The sequence below is a fragment of the Agrilus planipennis genome, unplaced genomic scaffold (genome assembly GCF_000699045.2).
Source record: "Agrilus planipennis isolate EAB-ADULT unplaced genomic scaffold, Apla_2.0 scaffold44, whole genome shotgun sequence".
Taxonomy (NCBI): domain Eukaryota; kingdom Metazoa; phylum Arthropoda; class Insecta; order Coleoptera; family Buprestidae; genus Agrilus; species Agrilus planipennis.
Window position 1 is genome coordinate 1,221,751 of NW_020438939.1, and position 26,663 is coordinate 1,248,413.

The 26,663-nt window shown below is 33.1% G+C and overlaps 2 protein-coding genes across 2 annotated transcripts in view; one reads left to right on the plus strand and one right to left on the minus strand.

The window, feature by feature from the left end:
* The window catches only part of LOC108733488 (probable cytochrome P450 49a1), a 14,958-nt gene extending 6,954 nt beyond the window's left edge, over window positions 1-8,004 (plus strand). The window contains exons 4-10 of the mRNA XM_025974538.1: window positions 3,261-3,337; window positions 3,400-3,601; window positions 4,907-5,075; window positions 5,998-6,167; window positions 7,193-7,271; window positions 7,393-7,617; window positions 7,737-8,004. Coding sequence (XP_025830323.1) covers window positions 3,261-3,337; window positions 3,400-3,601; window positions 4,907-5,075; window positions 5,998-6,167; window positions 7,193-7,271; window positions 7,393-7,617; window positions 7,737-7,850 — 1,036 coding nt within the window. The 3' untranslated portion in view covers window positions 7,851-8,004. The remainder of the gene's footprint in view (window positions 1-3,260; window positions 3,338-3,399; window positions 3,602-4,906; window positions 5,076-5,997; window positions 6,168-7,192; window positions 7,272-7,392; window positions 7,618-7,736) is intronic.
* Window positions 8,005-8,826: 822 nt separating this feature from the next.
* LOC108733485 (tenecin-1) lies at window positions 8,827-11,924 on the minus strand. Its single transcript, XM_018464669.2, has 2 exons — window positions 11,662-11,924; window positions 8,827-9,105 (listed from the first exon to the last, which is right to left on the minus strand). The coding sequence occupies exons 1-2, from the start codon at window positions 11,747-11,749 to the stop codon at window positions 8,930-8,932; spliced, it is 264 nt and encodes an 87-aa protein (XP_018320171.1). The 5' UTR covers window positions 11,750-11,924; the 3' UTR covers window positions 8,827-8,929.
* Window positions 11,925-26,663: the final 14,739 nt, after the last annotated feature.

Consider the following 26,663-nt stretch of genomic DNA (forward strand, 5'->3'; position numbering starts at 1 on the left):
CACTATTTCTGAAAGGAGGCTGAAGGGACTTGCGTAACAAACCTTTCTTCTTATTTATTAGATTTGATTCCGTGTGTAAGCAAAAAAGTGGTTTACAAATGAGTATTTCTAAAGATCATTTCTGTAGACAATAACATATCTGGTCGTTCTGCGACAAATTCTATTAACCTCACCTGTTTCGTTATGTAACATTTGCGTTCACGTATACGTTTCGTTTATATGAGTCGTTCTTGTGATTCTTCCGGGTTTTAATAAAACTCCAATGTTCGCATACATTTGCGCGGCAAACAACCCATAAAATTGTGCAATTCTCTTGTAAGAAGTTAAACACGAATAGGTATAGATAACAGAAGATATTGTGTACAGGGTGATCCAAATTGGAAGCAAATAATGGGATTGAAAACCAAATAAAACTGACCATGTTGTTACGAGACTGTAACCGAATATCAGTAACTTTTTAAGAAATGTAAAACCTGAACTTTTTGCCATAACTTTCTGCTAGGGTTCTAAGAATTAAAGTTGCATTCTTTATGACGTATGTTGTTTCATTTTTCATCAATATCATAGTTCTTAAGTTATAAGCGTTATTGAATGTTTATTACTTATAACGTGGGCGAAGTCTCGACGGGTAATCGTTATCTCAAATAAGTAGGGTCGAGTGAGGTGTCGTTAAAATGAAATCAAAGTTCTAAGAATGAGTTACCTATACCCTTCGATTTCTAAACCGAATAATATCTAGTTCTCGAGTTATAAGAGGTATATTTACCCCATGTCCTGCGAGCGAAGCGACGACGGGAAATCGTTACCTTAAACATAGTTGAGTGGGATCTTATTCGAGAGATATCGACATTCTAATAACGATTCCTTATCAGAATCGTCATTTTCGAGTCATAATTTGTATCTGTCACTGTTTATTACTTGTGCTGTGGGCGAAGCCACGACGGGTAATTGCTATCCTAAATATAGTCGAGTGTCATGCGAAAGGTATTGACATTCTTAGAGTAACGTATGCTATTCGATATTTTATCAGAATCATAGTTCTTGAGTTATAAGCGGTAATATATACGTACTAGTATTTTACGTTCATAAAAAAGACTGCGGGACGAGTGATTACTTATATTTCTTAGGCCTTTTTTGCCTTATTCCGTGGAATTCTTCTTTTCCAAACGGTTCGCCGTTCTCTGCTAACAGCATCCTCAGTGATGCCTTGATAGACCCTAAATCGTGACTTATGTATGCAATTTGGTAGGTGCTGAGTCACCACTGAAGGTGCCATTAACAGGGAACAGTGAAACGTTCTGGAAGAACAAAGTTCCTGGACCACTGCACAATAGCTCAAAATAACACGCCAAATCGATTGGAAACATGGTTTACATACACACGCGTGCCAAAATAATAGATATATATTGTCATTAACGATTATGTTTTTTGAGCAAGAATCGCCCTGTAACTATTTATTGAGTAAAAGTTAATCCAATTGACCTAAAGACCTACCAATCTAATTTATATCGCTTATAATCATGATTGGAACACAGTTGAAATGAGGAAGCTATGCATAACGTAGGCATTAGATATAAATTTTTTTCGACACACTCTCGGCTTTCTAAATTAGGCTTTTATTTGCTATTGTATATTATACAACAACTGATTTGCACGCAAACATTTGAATGAAAGGCGAGGCTATAACGTTATGAAATTGTGTGCCTACTACTTTCAGGTGGATTAGTAGGCTAGAAGAAAGTATCATCCGTAATAAACGAGCGACAAATTGGAAAAGGTAAAAGGACATTTAGAAATGTTAACATTAACGATCTATTCTAATTTCATAATGAGGTAAAATTTGTTTGGTTAAAGGTCTCCATTAGCATGTATAGGTAGATTGCGTTGAAATTTTGGTAGGTATGTTGTTCGTTCTGGCGGTATCCCACCGGTTGCTAATTTGGTGAAATCACTTCGAAGAAGTAATAGACTGTACATGACTTTTATATACAATTTTATCTGCATATATATATAAAGTCGGTTAAAGAATATGATAAATAATCACAAGCAACAATTTGTTTTTGGATAACTCGGTTAATCTTTTAGATTTTTAAAAGATTACGATCTGAATCGGGAATTGGATCTGTCTAGAGCCTTAAACACACACATTTACAATTTACTCCAACCCCCATAATAACGATGGAAAAAGTAGAAGTGGTTGATACCTGAAAGTACATCTGGTTCTGAACTTACTGATTCAGATACTAATCCTCTGAGAAATTTGAAATCTGGGAAAACCAGATAATAAAAATTAGTTTAGCTGATCGTAAGAATTAGCGTTTACGACCAGGGAACAACATCTATTTACAAAATATTCAGATAGGTAGGTACATATTATCTTATTGTCGGAGATAAATAAGGCAATAAAATCTGAGAATTGCACTAAAGTCAAACATAAACTAGAAGATGTCATTGTAACACCTAGCATACGTTGTGCAGTCAAATATGCTGAAGAAGAATATATATATATATTTGTGTTGGGCATAACCTAGAGGTTTACACCATTGCTTAGCATTCGGGAGGACACTGGTTCGATTCCGGCTCCGTCTGACTCGATCCAAGTTTTTATGTGGTTTTATTGGATCACTTAGGCAAATGCTGGGGCAATAATATTTCACAAATAATCTTTCATTCTCTTCTGTCTTCATTTCGTCCGTCTCATCTTTCTCACACGAACCACCAACCACCCATTCCCACTATTTCTGAAAGGAGGCTGAAGAGGGCCTTCCCCTGTACCTTCCGGCGTAGTCCGGAGGAACTGCCCGCCCACCAGCGTTAGTGGCTGGTGGGAATGAAACACCCAAAAGTTTAAGTTTTTTGCAGGAAAACCATTTCTTCACATAGTTTTCTAGCTCCTTTAAAGATACAAAGGTAACCTAACCTAACCAAATTTAACAAAAATCCCACATTCTAATAAACACAAGAAAAGTCATCACCTCCACAATACTCAAAGCAACTCAATAATGATTGCTCAATTTGTTTATGATTTGAAAATGTACGTGGTTTTTGAACATCTTTTATGTAAAATAACACGTACACTATCCTATTTTTTCAAAGTTAACCAGTTTAATTTTTCATTAGATAATTAATTAACAATCTAAATAAAGGGCCATTTTCTTGTTGGGTCTTGTAGATCATTTTACTAGGCACATTCGTCGTGGTGATTTTCAGGTTTTTTATTTTTGAATATTCATTTTATTTTAAGAATGATATTCTTTTAGAATGAAGGAGTCTCTTGATGAAAACGCGGAATTACCAGAAAATTTTCTGTTTGAAATCTATAAATGGGCACTAGAGTGTAAGTTACAATTCTTCTGTTCACTTTGATTGGTTAATCGTTTGTATTTAAAAATTTTTTAGCTGTTGCCCGAGTATCCTTGGATACAAGATTGGGATGTTTGGAGCCTAATCTTCCAAAGGATTCCGAGTCCCAGAAGATTATAGATTCTATAAACACTTTTTTTTGGAATGTAGCAGAAGTAGAATTAAAAATGCCCATTTGGAGAATATATAAAAATAAACCTTTCAGAAAATATATCGGAGCATTAGAAGACTTCAGAACGTAAGTAAACAAATAAAATGTTAAATTAATAATTACAGGAATGAGTAATCGTAATAATTAAAGCAAAGTCAAATAACTATTTATACGTATTTCATCTTGGTCTTATAGTCAATAATTTTTTTTTTTCGATCGATAAGGTGATGTATCCTTTCAAATAATAATAGTTTTACTATTTAAACTTTTCTGTAGGTAATTAATTTTAACCGTAAAAAATATTTTATTGCTTATTTCAATCGATTATATCCTTTTTTAAATTCAATAAACAAAATTAAAACCACAATTTTAAATAATTTGCTTCAAAATATACATTTATGATATCCACGTATAAGCATGTCACTAAGCAATTATTATCCAAAAGTTTTAAAGGGATTTCAAAATGTGATGGATAATCCAAAATATAAACAATAATTGAGTCGTAAATTATTTAAATTTTTAAACGTCAGTTATCTTTAAAACGTAACCTTTAATTCATATTATGTTTACCATTAAAACAATTTATATATCTGAGAAAGAAGAAAGCAAACTTTGTCAGTAGGTATATGGTGCACTGACCTTTCGTTATTAAGTTGTGTAACATGAAATGAGGCTTGAATGTTTATTATGTAATTATTATTATTTATGTATATCCGCTACTCACTTTTGCGATATATGTATACAAACAAGAGAACGTTTTCAAAGTCAAGTTCAACTTTCTCTCCATGAACCTATTATGTTCACTTTAATTGCAAGTTTATTATTCATACGACAACAGAATGAGAACACAATTAACGAAAGAAAGTTTATGTCTGCTCCAAAACGGCTTCATTTTTCGTTTACCTACTTTATTTTTGAGAAATAAAAAGAGCGAATGAAGTCATGTTAATAAAAATAAAAGATTGGAATAGACCGAAAATATAGGTAATCTACAAAAATAGAATTAATTCTAGCATTCCTCATTCTATTAAAATTTTCAATAATTATGTACAAAGCATCCCCCACCCTACCGACTTGAGGTAAAATTAACAAAAAAAGATTTTTTAAGGAACTCATTCTTTTGGTCAAAAATTCACATTCAAAGGTAGAATGAAAAATTAAATTATCTTAAAAACTAATAGTTATCGGTTAGGGTAGCACATGGCAAAATCGATCTCAAATGAGCTCTCCTTTAACTCCTTCAAGGGAATGTATTAAATTTCTTGTAATTCTGTCCTTTTTTCTTGAATTTTCTCTATTGACCCATACAACCAAGATATAAGATAACTCAACCCCTTTCTTTGTTCTCTTCGAGTAGGTATACTTACGTAATTTCATTGTATTAATTTGTAGTCTTTGTATGAGAAATATTAGCAGAGCAATGATTACAAAGGCCAATTCGAATATAGTTAGTAAGAAAGATGGAAATGCTTCAATTTTGGAGAGGATATTAAAAAAGACTGGAAGCAGCAAAACTGCTGCAGTTTTAGCATTAGATCTACTTCTCGTTGGAGTGGACACAGTAAGTAGATGATTAAAAAATCAAATGAGTTCAAAAGGATCATTTTTTGTTTGTTTATTATTATTATGCATCACATTCATATTTGTTCTCTTTAAGGCCTTTAATAAAATTTATGTATGTTCCGCAACGGCTTTATGAATTTTTGGATATTTTTTAGTACTTTTTGTAATATTTTTACAATTAGTATCTATAGTTGGGGAGTTGATGTGCAAAAAACATGTCTTTCCAATCTTGTGTTGCTGGGTCACTAGTTTTTTGAGTAATTTAGAGCATTTTTCTTATATGATACATAGGCAGAATCTGGTCCTATTTCGCGATAAAGGAAAAAGGGGCAAAATTGTAAAAAATGTCGGCTTAACCGCTTGGTTTTGACGATATAATTTGCTTAATGTATTCTACATTCTGGGAAAAATAGTAACGGACAAATAAAAGAATATGGAGTAACCAAAACTTATTTAAGTTTAAGTAATTCCATAAATATTTATAAAAATGTAATTCATCTTTATTTCTTTTCTGACCGCTTATTACATCGTCCGCTGTCATGACCTGGAGCTCCAGAAATATTAACAGATAGATTATTATTAATTATTATCAATGATAATATTAATTAATAATTTTTCAATTCAGGTAAACCCATTGTATGGCCAAAGTTCATCCGATCGTCAACTCTGGCAGTTTCTACATGGGTAGGCCTACATTCTCTTCGATTTCCCCACTCACCCCCTTATTAAGAAATGAGCATATATAGGTATCATAAGAAAAGTGCTCTACATTACCTTAAAAAGCTGATGTTTTGTTTTTATGTTCTAACTAGCAAGAAAATTACTTAATTGTGCTATTGGCAAAGAATGATCCTTCAAAATACAAGTTCTTTCTAATTAATAAAAAAAATGAACGTAATTGTAAATTTTGATAAATTTAGACGTCGATAGCAGTAGCTTCAACCCTGTATCAGCTAGCAATCAACCCTGAAAAACAAGAAAAACTATTTAAAGAGCTTAATGAAGCACTCCCTGATTCGGACACTGCAATTAACGAAGCAGCTTTGGAAAAGTTTCATTATTTAAAGGCATGCATTAAGGAAACATTAAGGTTTGTACAAATAAGAAAAACGTTTCAGGTTGTTCATATGGTAGTTAGAAAGCAAAAGTATTTTTTTAAACAGCACCACGCACCTACGTAAACAGGTTTATTGTCAAAAATTATTTTTCTTTTTCGTTTTTTCGAGCTAATCATGAAGCATATCTAATACTGACTAACATGGATTAGGAATGTAAAATGATTAATGCAGAGCTTTTTGAGGCATTATAGGGGGTACTGTTACTCTGCGTGGATTGGCGTAGCTAGGGAGTTTTTTACGGAACCACCGCAATAATCCAATCTTGGTAATTCAATTAGAAGTTAACTCTTAAAATGTTTTATTTGTTGTTTAAGTTTAGCCTAGGGAGGATGGCAAAATAGTTTTACGAGGAATATTACTGAATTTTTTTCTCAAAATAAAAATAATGAAAAATTCATATTTCTTCAATATTGTCGACTTTTCTGGGGTGGATAATGAGTTTTGGTGTGTAGGAACTACTCATCCTAGCTACGCTTATGTTGTTCCATATCCTCTGAGGTTCCAACGTAGTTAGTAACAAGTGGTGTTGAAATCAGGCCCTAAAATTGCCTGAATACGTTAGAATTTCAAAATATTCTAATTTCAAATTCTCGAAAAGGCCAAATTGTTTTCTGTTTTGAGGGTAGGACACCTTAAAATTCTAACGTGCTGAATGAATTCTGAAGCTAGATTCGGACTTGGTGTCACGTATTGCATTAGAAATGACCACCCTCTTTAATAATCCCTCCGATTTTGTTGGTCTGTGAATTGGTGATATTTTTGCCTTGCTGTTATTATAATGTAACTAAACTTTTAAAAAAAAAACTCTAACGACTAAATTTAGATTTGTTTTACAATTTGAAGGAGTACTTTAAAATCAATATCAGAAACTGAAAATTACTTTGTTAGATCCACTAACTTTATATGTAGGTACCTATTTAATTAAATATAAAACAAAAGGGGAAGTATTACACTACGTTTCGAACTTCTTGTTCCATTATAACTGTTAATATTGCAGAATGTACCCTGTAATAATTGGAAATGGACGAAGTTTAACTTCTGATACAATTATAGAAGGATATATGGTACCAAAAGGGGTGAGCGTTTTTTATTTTCTTCTTGTATTCCAAATTCAAAGAATATCTCACTTCAAAAAGCATATGTGAAATATTAATAATTAATAAAAGATTGATACCCCTTTCTTTTTTCGTTATTTAGACGCATGTTATATTTCCGCATTTGGTTGTAAGCAATATCACAAAATATTTCAAAAATCCTAACGAATTTTTACCTGGCCGGTGGTTAAAATTGAAAGACAGTGATGGGGGGTGCAAGCATGCTCACAAAATCCACCCTTTCGTTTCATTGCCTTTTGGATATGGTAGAAGGTCCTGTCTCGGAAGGCGTTTCGCGGAAATTGAACTTCAAATACTTCTTGCAAAGGTAGGTACCTAGTTGGTATTTTTTTATAATTGTTGCCTAGCGCATTCGCCATTTTTTGTTAAATTTTATGTTTTTAAAATCACAATGTAACTTAACGAAATTAAACAATTTTTTTGCAGATATTTCGTAAATACAAAGTGGAATACCACCATGAGCCTTTTACTTACAAAATTACTCCTACGTATGTGCCTGAACAACCCCTTAAATTTCGCCTAATACAAAGAAATAAATAACAGAAGAATTAAGTGATTACATACATGTATTTTAATAATCATATTATGCACCTAACTATGTTTTTTTATCTGTTAATTCTGTTTTAATATTCTGTTTAACCAAAAAATAATAAATAATATAGATGTAGATTTAATTTTTTGTTTAGACTTTTCATCATCATCATCATCATAAGGTCGTCAGTCCCAAAACTGGTTGGACACGTACCTCCACTCTTTCCTATCCTGAGCTAAACTTCGCATTTCCCTAAAACTAGCACAACCCACATCCTTAATTATTTGCGAACAGTAATCTAATTTAGGTCTACCTTTACCCCTCCTAACTCCTGTTTCTGCCTCTAATAAGTCTCTAACTAGATCTTCATTCCTGAGAAGGTGTCCTACTAACCTATCTCGCCTATTTTTTATTGACTTCTATAGAATTCTCTGTTCTCCTATTCTTTCTAATACCTCTTCATGTCTAAAATTCTCTATTCACGATATCCTCAACATGCGCTTGTAACACCACATTTCAAACGCTTCTACCCTTTTGTTTTCCGCCGCGCTCACTGTCCATGTTTCGCACCCGTACAACGCCGCGCTCCAAACATACACCATTATTTTTTATATTTATATTTAGGAAGGGACTCCTACAGTCCACCCTCTTTATTTACATATTCAAGTTAAGCTCACATAAAAAAAAGACAATTTACAAGTTTTCTAAGATAGCTTAAGATATTTCCAGGTAAACGGGTTCGATGTGCATGGTCCATATTGTAAATTAAAGTGTACAGTAGATGTAAGTGCAATATAAAATTCTAAAGTAAATTAAACGTCTATGCGTTCTTAATTTCAATAACAAATAGCACCGCTAATTACCTAGTTTTGGTGGTGTCACTTTCTTCTGCACTGCTTATAGTTAGCAGAAGGATAGTGCCTGATACGAGCCCTTACAAGGCCAACCCCATCCGAACAGAAGTATTAAATGAAAATACATTACTGAAATATACTTTTTATATTTTAAGATATATTAAACACAATTTGTTCGTGTAACATGAAAGCAACAGTTAAATTGTTATATCAGTGTTTGAGATTGAGGAGAGTTAAAATCTACAAATGCAGACTCCTTTACTGCTACAGTAACCACCTTTTCTTCCACCTCTCATGGCTAAACAGTGAGCAGCGCACGCAGAATGTCCTACAGAAGCTCCAAATGCTTGAACACTCAGTAGATCACATGTGGCTCTTTTGGTTCGAATAACCTGCGCTGTATGTACACCTATAAAATGTACAACAATAAATTTAAAAAGAATAATTGATAATATACTAATTATTGTTTATTTTTGGCTAGCACTCGTCTTAAACTTTTTAGTCCACAATACCATTTGGCATTTCAAAATTTCAAAGGATATTATAGAAAAACATCGTCAAGGCGGTTCTATTAAATTCAGTAGGAAATATTTTATTCTGTTTAATTGCTTTGAAACCCTCATAATATTTATTAGATGATTGACATATTTTGTTATTAACAATAAAAACACAGGTCAACAAAACCAAGTACTGAAAAGGAAAACAAAAAAAGGCAATCATTTATGACGTAATTTGCGACAGAAGTACAAATATGGCTTCAGAATTGCTCCAGCACGTTAAAATTTTTATAATAAATCTCAATCTCGAAATCCAAAAAAAAAAATTTTTTTCCTTTAGGATATCTCCAAGTTTTAATATCTTGGGGCAAGACTCGAGATGACTTACGTTAAAAATGATTGATGAGTTTTTGTGTACCGGTACCAAACAACCTACATTAGCATTACTCAAATATTTATCATTCGATAAATCAAAATATTACGTTTTAATTGACTTATAATAATCAGCTTTTCTGGCATCCGCAATGTTTTTCGCGATCCCAATGGAGATTGCGAGCCCTACTTTGAGACTAACTTCATCCGCGCCGATTATTTATTCTCCCCAAAAGTTTACCACCCTCTAACTTTATCGGCCGAAATTCTATTTTCTTCAAGCTTTGCCTACCACAAAATTTCCAAGTCTCATCTTTACCTAGCAAATTGTATTTCATTCGCCCCTCATTAAAATTGCGTTTTCACAAATTTCACAAAGTAGGTGAGTGAATATTACAAACTTACCCCTGAGTAACTAACAAACTATTCTATACGGCACTTAGATAATTAAATTTATTGTAAGTGGAACGTAAATAATGCAATTTCTTTAATAAGTCCGTACAATAATTAGGGATGTACACTGTCACCGTTACTTTTTAATCTATACATCGAAGACGCCATCAACATCATTAAAGACAGTACAACTGTAGGGATAGTGTTAATATGGCAGAATGTACCCTGTAATAATTGGAAATGGACGAAGTTTAACTTCTGATACAATTATAGAAGGATATATGGTACCAAAAGGGGTGAGCGTTTTTTATTTTCTTCTTGTATTCCAAATTCAAAGAATATCTCACTTCAAAAAGCATATGTGAAATATTAATAATAAATAAAAGATTGATACCCCTTTCTTTTTTCGTTATTTAGACGCATGTTATATTTCCGCATTTGGTTGTAAGCAATATCACAAAATATTTCAAAAATCCTAACGAATTTTTACCTGGCCGGTGGTTAAAATTGAAAGACAGTGATGGGGGGTGCAAGCATGCTCACAAAATCCACCCTTTCGTTTCATTGCCTTTTGGATATGGTAGAAGGTCCTGTCTCGGAAGGCGTTTCGCGGAAATTGAACTTCAAATACTTCTTGCAAAGGTAGGTACCTAGTTGGTATTTTTTTATAATTGTTGCCTAGCGCATTCGCCATTTTTTATTAAATTTTATGTTTTTAAAATCACAATGTAACTTAACGAAATTAAACAATTTTTTTGCAGATATTTCGTAAATACAAAGTGGAATACCACCATGAGCCTTTTACTTACAAAATTACTCCTACGTATGTGCCTGAACAACCCCTTAAATTTCGCCTAATACAAAGAAATAAATAACAGAAGAATTAAGTGATTACATACATGTATTTTAATAATCATATTATGCACCTAACTATGTTTTTTTATCTGTTAATTCTGTTTTAATATTCTGTTTAACCAAAAAATAATAAATAATATAGATGTAGATTTAATTTTTTGTTTANAACAGAGGACTCTATAGAAGTCAATAAAAAATAGGCGAGATAGGTTGGTAGGACACCTTCTCAGGCATGAAGGTCTAGTCAAAGACATATTAGAGGCAGAAACAGGAGTTAGGAGGGGTAGAGGCAGACCTAGATTAGATTACTCTACCCAAATAGTTAAGGATGTGGGATGTTCTAGTTTTAGGAAAATGCGAAGTTTAGCTCAGGATAAGAAAGAGTGGAGGTACGTGTCCAACCAGTCAATGTCAATGCTTGCAACGTGTGCAATGCTTAGTTTTTATATTATTTGGTGAATTTGATCACACAATACCGATAGGAGGACGAAAAATAATTTTTCTCTTTGGACCTAATAAAAAAAGTTACGTCCGTCCACTAGGACCACCTGACATAAATTAAACCAAAAGAACTTTTCAGAATGAGGAACTGCTAGAGAGGATGCATTGTTGAATGATTTCTTTAGTATTAATTCACATTATTATCAAAGTATTTTATAAGCCACACTTAAGACAATTATATCTAAATAAAAACAAAAATAAATACTTAGTTTTACTTTCAAGTTTAACGATTTCTTTTCCGATCATATTTTTGAAATTGCTCCCAATAATAAGAAAATTAAAAATTATTAACAACAATAAATAAAGGAACTTATCTCTCATAAGAAAATTTGGAAAGGTAATCTTACCTTCTTCTATTTCTTCAACGGGGGCACCATTATTTGCCTCAATAAGAATGCAAACAACTACAACTGCAGCTAATAGTTTCATCAACATTTTCGACGTTTTATTAAGAAATACACGAACTTGAATTAATCAGTGTGGTATTGGAGATTGTAAGTCCCACTTGGAGCGATTTGTTCTAGTCTTCGTTCAACAATTGATCCTTTTTATATACCGTATTATATGTCTACCAATCTTGTGATCATTCAGTTAAAAAACGTACTTGAGTGGGTATTTTTCTTTATCCATTTGTATTTCCCCTTTTCCAATTTGCAAATAATAAACATGGCACTGCTATGTATACGAATACATTTTTATCCACGATAGGTTATACGAGGTCAAATTGATATTCTGTTAATGAAGAACGAACCAATACTTATTAATGATGCATTTAGTATAGATAATAATACATGTGTTGTATGAAAAACAAGTTGTATGTTTTTTTGTAACTCACTTTGAAATTTGCAGAAGTAATTATCAACTGAATTTGAACGGTTAAATTTTTTTGATTGGGAATTCTTTTCAGGGAAACTACAAATATATAATTACGTAATTGCAAAAAAAAATTGCTGTAAGTGTTTTCTTATAATTAAAGGTGTGGTTGTGGACAGTAAAATAAGTAAATAAATAAAAAGTTTTCCAGAATAATATAATTTATATTTTGAACGATCGTTTTTTATATTTAAATTGTTCTTCGTATTTCAACTTTAAACAATTCAGCAGTGGAGTTATTTGTCATCGCACTCAAAATCTGAAGACACCATTACATTTTATATGTACATAAGTACTTTTCTACATAACTGACACCTTCAATGGTTCAGTAAATTATTTTCATCTAATTGCAATTTNATATTAGAGGCAGAAGCAGGAGTTAGGAGGGTTAGAGGTAGACCTAGATTAGATTACTCTTCGCAAATAGTTAAGGATGTGGGCTGTTCTAGTTTTAGGGAAATGAGAAGTTTAGTTCAGGATAGGAAAGAGTGGAGGTACGTGTCCAACCAGTCTTAGGTCTGATGACCTTATGATGATGATGAGGTAATTTTGGTACTCGGTCAATTTTCGTTTATCTGGGACATTGTTTCTATTGACGTTTGTGGTTGTAACTAATTTCTGATATCTTTTGTAAATTATCTCGTTAATGTAACAACACACTTTGTTACTGTGACTTTCATAAAAAAAAAAGATAATTTACATTATTTGTAGATAATGTGTACGGTACATTTCGATGATAAAATAAACATGGAAATTCTATCATTTTGCTATCCTTTCATTTCCTACTGTTATACTATATAAGCGCGAATTAAAGAAAAAAATTCCAGGTGACTTAATAAATGCGCAAAAATGGCAGTAAAATTTGCATTAAATTTCCTTCTGTTTATGGCATATATTTATTTAAGTAAGAATCTGTTTTTATTTTTTTATTTGTACCTTTTGTTGTTAAACGGCACACTAACGGTATGTACCACACATATTGATTTGTTATTTGATAAATTTTATAGTAAAAGGTATATGTATAGCAACACATTCGTTTATGACTAGGCTTTAAATCATCAAGGGTCTATAAATCTGTAGTGTTTTAAGTTAAAATTAAATAATACATGAAATATGCGTCAGTCAAAACTAACAGCGTTAGAAGTGAAACTTTGTATAGCATTTAATGAATTTCACTATTGTTAATCAAATAATATAATGACATTCGACAGTTGAAAAAATAAAATACAACAAACATCTAATACTATTATACTAATCTTCCGGGCTCTTGGGCCTTGATGAAGAGGTCGATGACAACGACAGGGATAGCCGAGAATAACACTTCGAGATAGAAATCTACTGCGCGTTCTCAGCACCTCTGAAGATGTCAACCACAGCCGTTGACGAAACGTTAAGCATCAACATCTCAGTCTCTAGACCAGCGGTTCCCAAATGGTGTTCCGTGAAAGATCGCACGGGTCCGCGGGATGATATAGAAAGTCAACATCATCATCACTCCTTCTACACACGGAAATGAAATGGCTTTCGAGAGGAACAGCTGGACAACCACTTTTACGGTGAGGAATCACAACTACGTTTACAGTGAGATACAAAATATCTCTAACGATAAAAAAAAGCAAATTTGGCTTCTGGATCGAATGTATTGAAGAAAAAAGTTACCTATGGGTCTAAAATATGTCATTTTTAAAAAAATCAGTTTACCGGTTACTATGCACAGAATTAGTATGACCCTTAATATGTGAATTAAAAATATACTTCAATAAAAGTTAACTAAAATTGGTATCTACTATTATTGGTACCTAAATTGGTGACACCGCAGAACTTCGTTAACTCGAAGGATGGCGACCACTAATATTCTAATCGTTTCCAGCACCATCCTTGGCCAATTCCGTCAACCGAATTAATGTATGAGTACCTTCATTTTGGACAGAAGATCGTAAAATTACGGATAACTACAGATGAAACTCAGTTTGGGTATGTGTCGCCGATCATCTTAAGACAAAATACGCTATAAAAATCCAGTGGTTCAAGATAGATACCCTAACTTAAAAATGGAGTTGACTAAACGTTTAAGTACCACCCTTGAACAAAAAATTAAGTGCCCCCTGGAGCTTGAAGCTTCTCGATACTTTTTAAACAAACCCTGTATTTAAGAAGCAGCACTTTTTTAAAGGCAGAAAAAATAATGTACGAACATTTCTTGTTTGTCGGTTAATATTGGTATTTTTGTTTATCTGTGAATTATTTCTATTTATGTTTGTGTTTGTAACTAATTTCTCATATCTATTGTGAATTATCTCGTTAATGTAAGACACCTTGTTACTGTGAAATAAGATAATTTTTAAACAAGTTATAGTTACATTGTTTATAGATAATGCGCAGGATACTGTATGATAGTACCATAATTTTGCTATCTTTTTACCTCCAAATGCTATATAATCTAACTATAAAGTGTGTGTGTAATTTATTTCGTAGACTCGGTATAAGCCAGCATTAAAGAAAAAAATTGTAATTGATGACTTAAGAAAAGCGCAAAAATAGCAGTAAAATCTGTTTTAATTTTCCTTTGGTTTATGGGAAATGATTATTTGAGTAGGAATCTATTTACTAATCAAATAAAAATTTAAATAAATACTATTTTTGGTATGCAAGAGAAGAAAAAGTAGAGAAAGAGCGAATATAAAGATAGGAGACGTAAAATTAGAAGAAGTGGCTGATTTTAGATACCTAGGAAGTCAGATAAGTGAGGATGGAAGGAGTAGTAGGGATATAAAGCAGAGGATAGCGCAGGGGCGTGTCGCCTTTAATAAAAAGAAGTTACTTCTATGCTCGCGAACGGTTAATTTAGAAATTCGAAAAAGGTTGTTAAAGGTGTATGTTTGGAGCACGGCGTTGTACGGGTACGAAACATGGACAGTAGGGGCGGCGGAAAAGAAAAGGTTAGAAGCGTTCGAAATGTGGTGTTATAGGCGGATGATGAGGATATCGTGGGTAGAAAAGGTTAGAAATGAAGAGGTATTGGAAAGAATAGGAGAACAGAGGACTCTATGGAAGACAATAAAAAATAGGCGAGATAGGTTGGTAGGACACCTTCTCAGGCATGAAGGTCTAGTCAGAGACATATTAGAGGCAGAAGCAGGAGTTAGGAGGGTTAGAGGTAGACCTAGATTAGATTACTCTTCGCAAATAGTTAAGGATGTGGGCTGTTCTAGTTTTAGGGAAATGAGAAGTTTAGTTCAGGATAGGAAAGAGTGGAGGTACGTGTCCAACCAGTCTTAGGTCTGATGACCTTATGATGATGATGAGGTAATTTTGGTACTCGGTCAATTTTCGTTTATCTGGGACATTGTTTCTATTGACGTTTGTGGTTGTAACTAATTTCTGATATCTTTTGTAAATTATCTCGTTAATGTAACAACACACTTTGTTACTGTGACTTTCATAAAAAAAAAAGATAATTTACATTATTTGTAGATAATGTGTACGGTACATTTCGATGATAAAATAAACATGGAAATTCTATCATTTTGCTATCCTTTCATTTCCTACTGTTATACTATATAAGCGCGAATTAAAGAAAAAAATTCCAGGTGACTTAATAAATGCGCAAAAATGGCAGTAAAATTTGCATTAAATTTCCTTCTGTTTATGGCATATATTTATTTAAGTAAGAATCTGTTTTTATTTTTTTATTTGTACCTTTTGTTGTTAAACGGCACACTAACGGTATGTACCACACATATTGATTTGTTATTTGATAAATTTTATAGTAAAAGGTATATGTATAGCAACACATTCGTTTATGACTAGGCTTTAAATCATCAAGGGTCTATAAATCTGTAGTGTTTTAAGTTAAAATTAAATAATACATGAAATATGCGTCAGTCAAAACTAACAGCGTTAGAAGTGAAACTTTGTATAGCATTTAATGAATTTCACTATTGTTAATCAAATAATATAATGACATTCGACAGTTGAAAAAATAAAATACAACAAACATCTAATACTATTATACTAATCTTCCGGGCTCTTGGGCCTTGATGAAGAGGTCGATGACAACGACAGGGATAGCCGAGAATAACACTTCGAGATAGAAATCTACTGCGCGTTCTCAGCACCTCTGAAGATGTCAACCACAGCCGTTGACGAAACGTTAAGCATCAACATCTCAGTCTCTAGACCAGCGGTTCCCAAATGGTGTTCCGTGAAAGATCGCACGGGTCCGCGGGATGATATAGAAAGTCAACATCATCATCACTCCTTCTACACACGGAAATGAAATGGCTTTCGAGAGGAACAGCTGGACAACCACTTTTACGGTGAGGAATCACAACTACGTTTACAGTGAGATACAAAATATCTCTAACGATAAAAAAAAGCAAATTTGGCTTCTGGATCGAATGTATTGAAGAAAAAAGTTACCTATGAATTTTTTCCTCTTCGAAACAGATTTATCGAAGAAAACGAGTTACAAGTGACTTCATCACATGGATAAAACCATAAATGAACATCTATTGAACCTCAAAAAATCCTTGAAACAATATTTTCCAGAAAAGTTACAGACAGCTAGTGAGTATAGAGCCCATTCTCAAACCAGACTAAATGATCAATTTTAACTGCGTCGGAGAACTTGAACTCTCCAAAACAAAAATCCGCATCAGCTGATTCAAATTTGAAATACCTTTGGATCGAACTTAAAGATGAATTATTCAAAAATTATTATCAATTGGAGACGGCATTCCGCCAAAAAAGGATGGGTCAAAATGGGTTCCGTAGCACAAAAAATTGGGAACTGCTGCTTTAGAGCACGGTCCAAAAGCCCGAAATATTATAATAGTTACATGACGCGGGCCGTAAAAGCCTACACGCCTTTATTGTTTGTTCTCTATTCATTCTTATGTGCTATCTAATAATTTGCAAGACTGCCACTAGTTACCACGAGCGATAAACTGAATCTAGATCTTGTTAGCTTGTCGAGTTTACTCTCAATTTCAAAATTTTCGTAGTGACCCATAAAAAGTTTCATTTCAACGAAAGTTCTATTTGAGGAATTGATACAATCGAAGGATTCATAAAATTATTGTATAAAAATCATTATAATTTAATTTTTTATCGTTTTACTGTGTTAAGTATAAGTATATATGTTAGGCCCGAAGACCGAAAACGCTCAGTGGCCGGAAAAAACGGCCACATCGCGTTCTGGCTGCCTTCGAACGCACAGAACGCGTTTTGGCTGTTTTTAAACGCTCGCAACGCGTTCTGGTAACTGTTAAACAGCCGGAACGCGTTTTGTCAATTGTTGTCGGGTATACAGTTAAAATTTGAGTGTGTGAATATGAAAGTGAGGTACCAGCGGACAAAATCTCCTTACGATCAGCATCAACTCAATCATCAGGAAGCAAACAAGGTTTTGTTTTTTGTCAGTGCAAACGAATGTGCATTGATAAAAAATGCAAGTGTCGCAATTTAAATGTACTATGTAATTCGAAATGTCATTCAAACAGTTCTTGTAAAAATAAGTAATATACCTATGTAAAGTACTTGAAAGTTCGAAAAAACCCCTCGTTTGTATTTAATTGTGGTTGTCAAAAATTAAATCGTTTCTAATAAAGTAAAAAAGGCATGAATTTAAGTTTGCGTTGTACTCCACAATAAGTTAAATGTGTAGAAAATAAATCGAAATTCATTTGTTTAATGAATAACTTTTCGCTTTTTCATTCATTCATTCATATATCATATGCTCGACAATATAAGTGTTCAGTGTAACTTTCTTCCTAGAACTGAAAAACAATTATAAGAAATTTAATATTGTTGAAATGATTCGGCGAGAAAAACCGAACCCATCTTTGGTATCCAATTATAGTTGTCAATAATTGAATTGTTTCCTAAAAACTGAAAAATGGATTGAAATTCATTTGTTTTATAAGTACAATATAAATCTCATTGTACGCAGGTAGAAAGCGGCAAATAATACAAGTCGAACATTAAGAACGCGTTGTGAGCGTTCAACAATTGACAAAACGCGTTCCGGCTGTTGAACAGTTACCAGAACGCGTTGCGAGCGTTTAAAAACAGCCAAAACGCGTTGTGTACGTTCGAAAGCAGCAAGAACGCGATGTGGCCGTTTTTACCGGTCACTGAGCGTTTTCGGTCTTCGGGCCTGACATATATATATGAATACTTTCATTTTTGTTTTGAATGTTAAATAATATGTTTCAGATGAATCGGTGAAATGCTATTCCTGTAACAGTAGTGATCTTGAATGTCTTCGACCAAACGTTAGTGCATTGGAAACAGTCGATTGTGATTTTCCTTGCATAGAATACGGGTATACTGATTTAGATACAGGAGCAGCTGCCGCGTACAGGGGTTGCAACACTGACAATAGGGCTGATTGTCGCTATATGTATATCTGTAATACCTGTAACACTGATTCATGTAACGACTATTACAGTTATATACGCTATAAATAAAAGTAAATGGTAATAATTTCCACTGATGTATTATGAAACATTTTGTAATATTAGAGAAATAAAACTGTTACCCTTTTTATGTTTCAGTATACTTATTAGTCTCACTTTACAATTGTTTCGGCCTTTTAGGCTTTTAACAAGAGTACTAATATAGACGGTTAAATTTACCTCAGGCACCACTTAATTTAAACGTGAAAGTCCGAGTATTTATTCGATTGTATAGAATGCATTACAGGGGCGTTTAAGGAAGTTTGTTGCCCGTTTTTACAAGAACTTGTGTTTAATAATTAATACGCTTATTGAATGGCTGTAATTATTTTGTAGATTCTACATAAGCGCGCATTAAAGAAAGAAATTGTAGTTGACTTAATAAAGGTGCAAATAGGTGGTCAAACATCTTTTTATTATCGTTCTGTTTAATTATGGGAAATGTTTGATTGAATAAGAATCTATTGTTAATTTTTTCTTTGTGCATTTTGCAGTACAGTACAGTAATACAGTATATTAGTTTATTGTTTTATAAACTTTATGGTAAAAGGTATACAGCAACATATTCATTTAAGGGTAGATTTTAATTTGACTCTCCTAAAGAAACAGGAATCTCAATAATTTAAATCTGAAGCTCAACCATATATCACTTGGTTAGCGGAAAATTTAAGTTACATTCTGATACTGTATGCTTTAAATTCCTTAGCTTCGGATTTACATATTTCTTCATGTATTTTCCCTTTCTTTTCATTGGATTATTTATGCTGGAGAATTTGCATTCTCAGGTAATCTGTCACTTCTCTCCATCTTCATTTTACCCATCTAATGTTTCTCACCCCAACCACCGCCACTCACCCAAACCCACGATTTCTAAAAGTAGGTTGAAGAGGTCTTCTTTTTCAACCACCGGGTTTGTACTAGGGTGTTGGTTGGAGGAGCTACAGTATCTATTTATAGCTGGTGAAAATATGTAAGACAAGTAAAAGTTTCCTCTACTGCAGCTTTGCATACTCCATCGTTACAACTTGAATTCGTCTATCCATCATGGTCTATCAGCCTGGAATACATCAATTGTTTATAAGCATCCGATTGTACAAAAAAATGTTTAGTCTTTTGCTTGATTTTTAACTTATTGAGGCGTTACTGTGTTGTATAGTAATTTTACATTAGTTTTTATTGATGGTTTTTGAATTCTAAACAGGTAATGTTTCAGATAAAGCGGTGAAATGCTAGACTTGCAACGGTTTTATGTTTTCGTGGAAGAAGGGAAATCTTCAAAAGACACCCAGCCATCCGTACGACTGGGTAGTATCGGATTCCCGAGGAAGAAATCCTCGGACCTACCGACTAAAACCCCTCTACCTCAGGCCGTTCTAGGAACAACTAGGGTCCTCTTCAGCCGATGTGATCATGGTAGTGTTATGTGGTTATGTTTTGACTTGTTTCCTCGCGTAGTTTACGTTTACGGTGATTACGATGGAATAAAAAACGTATACAGAGATTGTAAGGATTCCAATTCATCTATTTGCATGTATTATTATTAGTGTCCGACCGAAACTGGTTTTTACGACCGAAACCGAAATTTCGGCAACGATCTCAGTTTCGGTCGAAACCGAAACTTCCTTATAAGGATCATGTTTTGAGAGAAAAATAAATAAAACGTTATTATAATCAGTCAGTTTTTTTTTTTTATCTTCAAATCACATAGCTCTGCAGTCTTTGACATTTACACTTATTGATAATCTAATCACAATCAACATAACAACCCCTCATTTAAGGAAATACTTAAAACTACTTAAAATAGGTGAGATGTTTATTTGAGTAAGTATAGTATAGATAGAATTTAACGCGCCGAACATGACCGAACAGAACGCGAGAACTCCCTAACGCAGTTTCGGTTTCGGTCGTAGTTTCGGCAGGGTTGCCGCCGAAACCGAAACTCGTTTTTTTGCCGAAACTCGACCGAAACCGAAACCGAAACCGAAACCGAACTTTCGGTCGGACACTAATTATTATTACTCTCAAGACTGTAGTACTCATTTGTAACAATCCATATTTTTTATGATAGGTCTAGAAATGTGGACTTTGATTTTAGACGTAGTTCTATAAAATGTATTATTGTGAAAAGATAATAAAATTGATAAAATATGGAGCGTGTCACTTTATTCCTTTGGTGGTATCCCACATAGAGACTCACAAAACAGCATCGTGTGAAAGAAATAAAAGTAAAGCAAAATACTGGTTTGAAAAAGAAGGGAAAGAGTGAATATAAAAATAGGAGACGAAAAATTGTGAAACAGTGGCTGATTTTCGGTATCTAGGAAGTCAGATAACTCAAAGGATAATGCAGGGTCGAGTCGCATTTAATAAAAAGAAGTCACTTCTATGCTCACGAACGGTTAATTTAGAAATTCGAAAAAGGTTGTTTGGATTGTTAATTTCTCCCTTCTTAGTATGTGATAGATGTTCTCTTATACAATTTTTAATCGGTCTCTTCATTTCTCCAGTGTAGAATTGACCGCATTCGTACACTTCTTTCTGCGTTCAAGGGTTCATTTGAGCGAGATACGTTCACTAAAAAAATTTGGATGAGTAGAAAATGACTTTACTGCATGATAGTTAGCTAATCTTTCAATTTTGTCTGATATTTTCTTTTGCATGGCTGTATTAGCAGTTGCTTGTCTTCTTATATGCTTTTGTGTTTGTTTTGTATTGCTGTATTAGCATTTGTTTAAACCATTTCGTATATTAGAGATTTCTTTTTGTAGATTTTCCAGCGTTTTACATATAGTGACTTTATCCAAGTCTTCCAAGTTATTATATAAAATATCTAGTTAATATAATTAATTATGTCTCAATTTTTACTTTGTCAAAATTGAGTAGATATTATACATAAAGGCTGGACAGTATACATAATATCCGAATTTATTACTTTCGCTGTAGAATATATTTGTATATTAATATATGAAACATTTTAAGAAACTTTTAATAACACATCAAACACTAATGTGAAATTAATTCAATGTCCACCCATTACAAATAATTTCAAATTAATAAGAATGGAACCCAGGGTCCTGACTTTGCCCATGAATGTTCTCACCAATAATGGCCCTAGACAAACATTTTCGGTCTCTCTCCAGTCTGCCATTCGGATTCATTTACAACCCTATATTTACTACAAACTAAAAGTATAAAGTGGTACTAGTTTAATGATGAGTACCCATCCTAGACAAAAATTTTCAGTCTCTCTCCAGTCTCTCAGAGTCTTTGAGCGTCTCTCACAGTCTCTCAGAGTCTTTGAGCGTCTCTCACAGTCTCTCAGTTATTGCGTAGGTGTTTTTATGGATCTCTCACAGTCTCTATATGAGAGACTCGAACGATAAAATTGTTAATTCAGAGATTCGAGTCTCTCGTTCAGAGATTGGATACGAAATGAGGATCTCTCTACGAGCGACTCGAGTCTCTCGTTTAGAGGCGCTAAACAGTTTTCTTGACAGTCTCTCTCAGCGACACCAGAGAGACTCGATGAGAGACGGAGACTCGAGTCTCGCTTTCAGATACTCTGAGAGACTGAACATTTTTATCTCGGGAGGTACGTGAGGATTTAATAAATGAACGTCAAAAGAATTTTGAAAATGTCATCATTATTATGTTTCATGTTATCATGGTACAAGTATATGAAAATGTTCAGTTTAATTGCTTTCAGTAATTGTAGTTACATAAAAATGTTGCTATAGTAAAACTTAACAATTATTAGTATTGGAAAAATGTCAACTGTTAAGAACATGTTAAAGTTATCTAATACACTATTGGTAAAATATTTTATCAGTGTAAGTTTTGGTATATATAAAGCCACTTCTTTCCCTATTGAAAATAATAATCATTCAAAGACACAATGATCCACAAGTTTTCGATTGTTTTACTTTTTCTTGTAACAACATCTTATGTTGGTGAGTACCTATATTAACTTTTCGCAAAAACCTTTAACATTAAATATTTTATTTTATATTTGATAAGATACAAACAATTTTGGGTACGACCATTTAACATTATTAACACTGGGAGAATATTTGCAATTAGACATCATTCTTCTTTTATTTACACGGTGTTAAGTATAATATACATTTACAAATAAAACTAAAAAAGCATAGTTGTATGGCACAAGCAAGTTAGTAATAATTAAATTTGTTTTAGTTGAATCAAAAATGTGTTACTTATGCATTGGATCATCTGACGATTGTGTTGAAGGAAAAAAAGACAAACTTAGAACAGTAGATTGTGGAGATGAAGACTGTTTTGAGTTTTCAGTAAAAATCGACGGTCTTTTAAGGGCGTATAGAGGTTGCTACAACAAAGACGACACATGCGATGATAAAATGAAATGCCAAAAATGTGACAAAGAGAAGTGCAATACCGAAGATCTATCCGGTTAAACTATTCTGTTAAGTTCGACGAATTGTTTAAATTTATTATTTTATGTAAAGTTATAAGCCAGTAATAAAGAATAACTGTTGTATTACGTTTTCGTTTAAATGTGTTTGTATAATAATTAGCTTGTAGGAGGTGATAGGGCACTATAAAATAAAAAAATTGAGTAAATGTACTATATGTTCAAAAGTTTTCGAAAAAAACGTATAGTTGAAAGTACTGGTAAATTCAATTCCGGCCCTGGTAAAGAAAAATGACAACGCAACGTCGTGTTCAATCTTGTATTTTTTACTCATGTATTGTTTGTTATTTGTTAGATTAGATTACATTCATATATGGACGTGGGGTATTGGAGACCTCGTGTTTTCTCTAAATTTCACCAACAAGTTTCTTTACCTATCATTTGAGCTTCAAGACGTTTATAATGAGGGGTGGCTTGAAAGTAGATTAGTTCGTGACGTTTAAGTTTTTATGTGTGGGGGGGGGGGCTGTGCGGCCTCACGTTTATGCTTTTCATACATAATGATTTGGGCAGTAGTTGTGTCAATAATTACTTCATGTTTTTTTTTCATTTTGTAAGAGGTTTATCTTTTGTTTTTTTTTTTTGTTATACCTATTTTAATGCTTCAAAAAAGAAAAAGTTTTTTGTTTACCTACATAGGCATAGTTAGAAAAATATGGCACCTATCTTTCAGTAATGTTATGTCACTTCAAACTGAAACTTGATTGAAACGTGTTTATTTAAAATAATGACTAAAATTAAAAAAAAAATGGTAGTATACTTGTACTAATTTTGCTTTCTTAACACCACTTCAATAAAACTATTTAAATAAATTATTTAAATGTTAAGTATGGTTCTAGGTCTTTATATTACAGCCAGTTGTCTATTCTTATAAAATTTAAACCCTGAATTTAGTCAATAGATGTGCAGTTCAGTGAACTAATTCAGCAATACTACATCAGACATTGGAGTAGGTCAGTATGTCATTGTAGAAAAATTGTTGTACCAAAAAGAATTATGTGATAAGATACTTATTCACGGGTTTGAACTATATCGGCGCTGTAGAGAACGAAATCTTTGATTTCATAGAAAATCACCCTCACAATAGTACACCTAAAATAGACTCCTCTAGGTGATGGTATGGCAAATTTCAAAGGAGCAGTTGCTGCATCCTTATCATTTGCAACAAGTAAAAGCCTTGCATGAAACTGATTTTCAGTTGACAGTGGATGTGTCAATGGCAAAAGTAAAGTGTCGCAGAGCTTAATTTTTTTCCATAGCGTTTTGTTTACAGAGAAATGTTGTTTCATGGGAGAGAGGATTTTAAATTTTCATAATAGTCACTATTCTCTCGTCGATAAATAAGCGGTAAGCAAAAATCAGTAAATAATGTAGGATATAACAGTAACGTTAACAGGGACGTGTAAATATAAAGATTTATTGAAAGAAACAAGTTACAATATAAAATGAATAAGATTAACTTTACAGAACATGGAAGCTTTACATGAATGAGCCAAGCCGTTACGACGTCTAACTTTTTCGAGGGCACTGTTGCCAACCTACTACAGGAAAAAATCCCACGCGCAGGTCCAAAAAGTCCCATATTTTCTCTAAAAATCCCTCCAACTTATAACTATTGTTATTTTTTAATTTGTTAATTTAATCGTTTATTCAAAGAAGACAATATACAATATTTCTGTAAACATGGACAACTTTTCGTGTCGATAGCATAATACCGATAATTTTATTGTATGCAGTTATCTCGTTTCACAAAAATGCAGACAAAACCAGGCCTAGGGGGTTTAGATGTTCGTATGCTTCTGATCTGTTGACTGGCCACTTTCAAGATGTTAGCTGAAGACCATACAATTATACGAAAATAATATACAATTCAAAAAAGTTCAAGACAGTTTATCGTAGGGATTTGAGCAGGTACCTGCAGACTGCACCAGTAGGCTTGAACGCACGTCGCCGTCGTATATCAACCGTTTCATCGTACAGCATTAAACGATTATAGCTGACAAAATTTTACGTTTACAATTAGAAAAATGAGCGCCTTCATAATATAATATCAGGTCAACAAAATCAAACAAAACCAACCAGAAAATGGCAAATTACAAAAAATCCCGCGAAAATAAGGAAAAATCCGTTTATCCCTCGAGAACGTCGAAAATCCCTCGAATCGGGATAAATCCCTCGAAGTAGCAACACTGTTCGAGGGTTATTCTTCGACTCCCCATTCCGTCCTTTTTAAAATCGTACAGTACTCGGTACTTCTTGTCCGTCCCAGAGGTCTTTTTCTTTAAGCAAAGGTAATAAACTTTATGACAGGGTTGCGTCCGAGGATTTGGCTGCTACATGTACATTTTCTTAAATATAAGTAAATAATTCTTATGACTATAACAACTTAAAATTTAAACATTTAGAACTAAGTTATTCTAAGTCACGTCTGCATACTACAATAATCAATTTTTCTTGGGATGATAAAACCATTAGCGAACCACAAAAAAATAATGCGCCCGGCAATACCTCGATGGTGGTGTGGAAATTTGCCTTAATAAAATTACAGTTATCCTGACGATAAATTTATCTACTAATGTTTACGAAACATATTTTTTCTTGTGTTTCACATGTTGAAGTGTAATTTGTACAGTGCATACACATTCAGTATTTATTTTATATTTTAACGAGTTAAATATTTTTTAAGCGATTAATAAAAACAACTTATACAAATTTGTTGCGTATCCACGACATAACTATTGTTGTTAAAAAAATATGTTCAATCCTATCGAATTTGATAAAAGTGCAATTCCGTTACGAAACATGTTTGGTACGCGCCTATAAAGAACCTTGCGAGATCTCGGATATTACAGTCATTTAAAAGTAAAAATGAACACCAAACTCATTGTCGCTCTTCTTGTGATTGCTATGGTCATGTATTCGTGTAAGTACATAAGTATCTAAACTTGAACATAAATATTTTGTGGTTTCCAGTTAGGATAAAATAGGGCTATCGCAAGACGAGCTAATAACGATATCTTCCAATGCATCGTCTTGTTATCGGAAAATAATGAAAATTCGAAATTTGTCTTATTCGCGTATTATTTTAGGACTTCGTACCCTTATAGGATCATTGTGCCTATCTGTCTGTCGCAGTCAACTTGTTCTGAATTTACTGAACCGATTAAGATAAAATTTAGTATACGTATGAATTTCTGTGACCCAAACACAGACGCATAACGTAAATAAATTAATTTTGAATATGTGGATCATTTTTGGGGGCAAATTGGAAATTAAAAAAAAGTTTGCAAACGGTACCGTGTGACATATCAAATTAAAAGGCTTGTTGTTGGGGTCTCAAATATATTTCTTTTTATAATTTTAAAATAAATAGTTCTAAAGTTATTTAAGAAAATAGATGAAATTGACCGTTTCCCTCTCCTTATCTCCGAAACTACTTATCCTAAAATTTTGAAAAAAATACAGAAAATAGTTCATTACTTATAGATTACAGGAGAATTAATAAGAAATCTATGGTCTGAACATTGCATCGTAAATCTTTCAACAAAACAATATTGTGCGTACC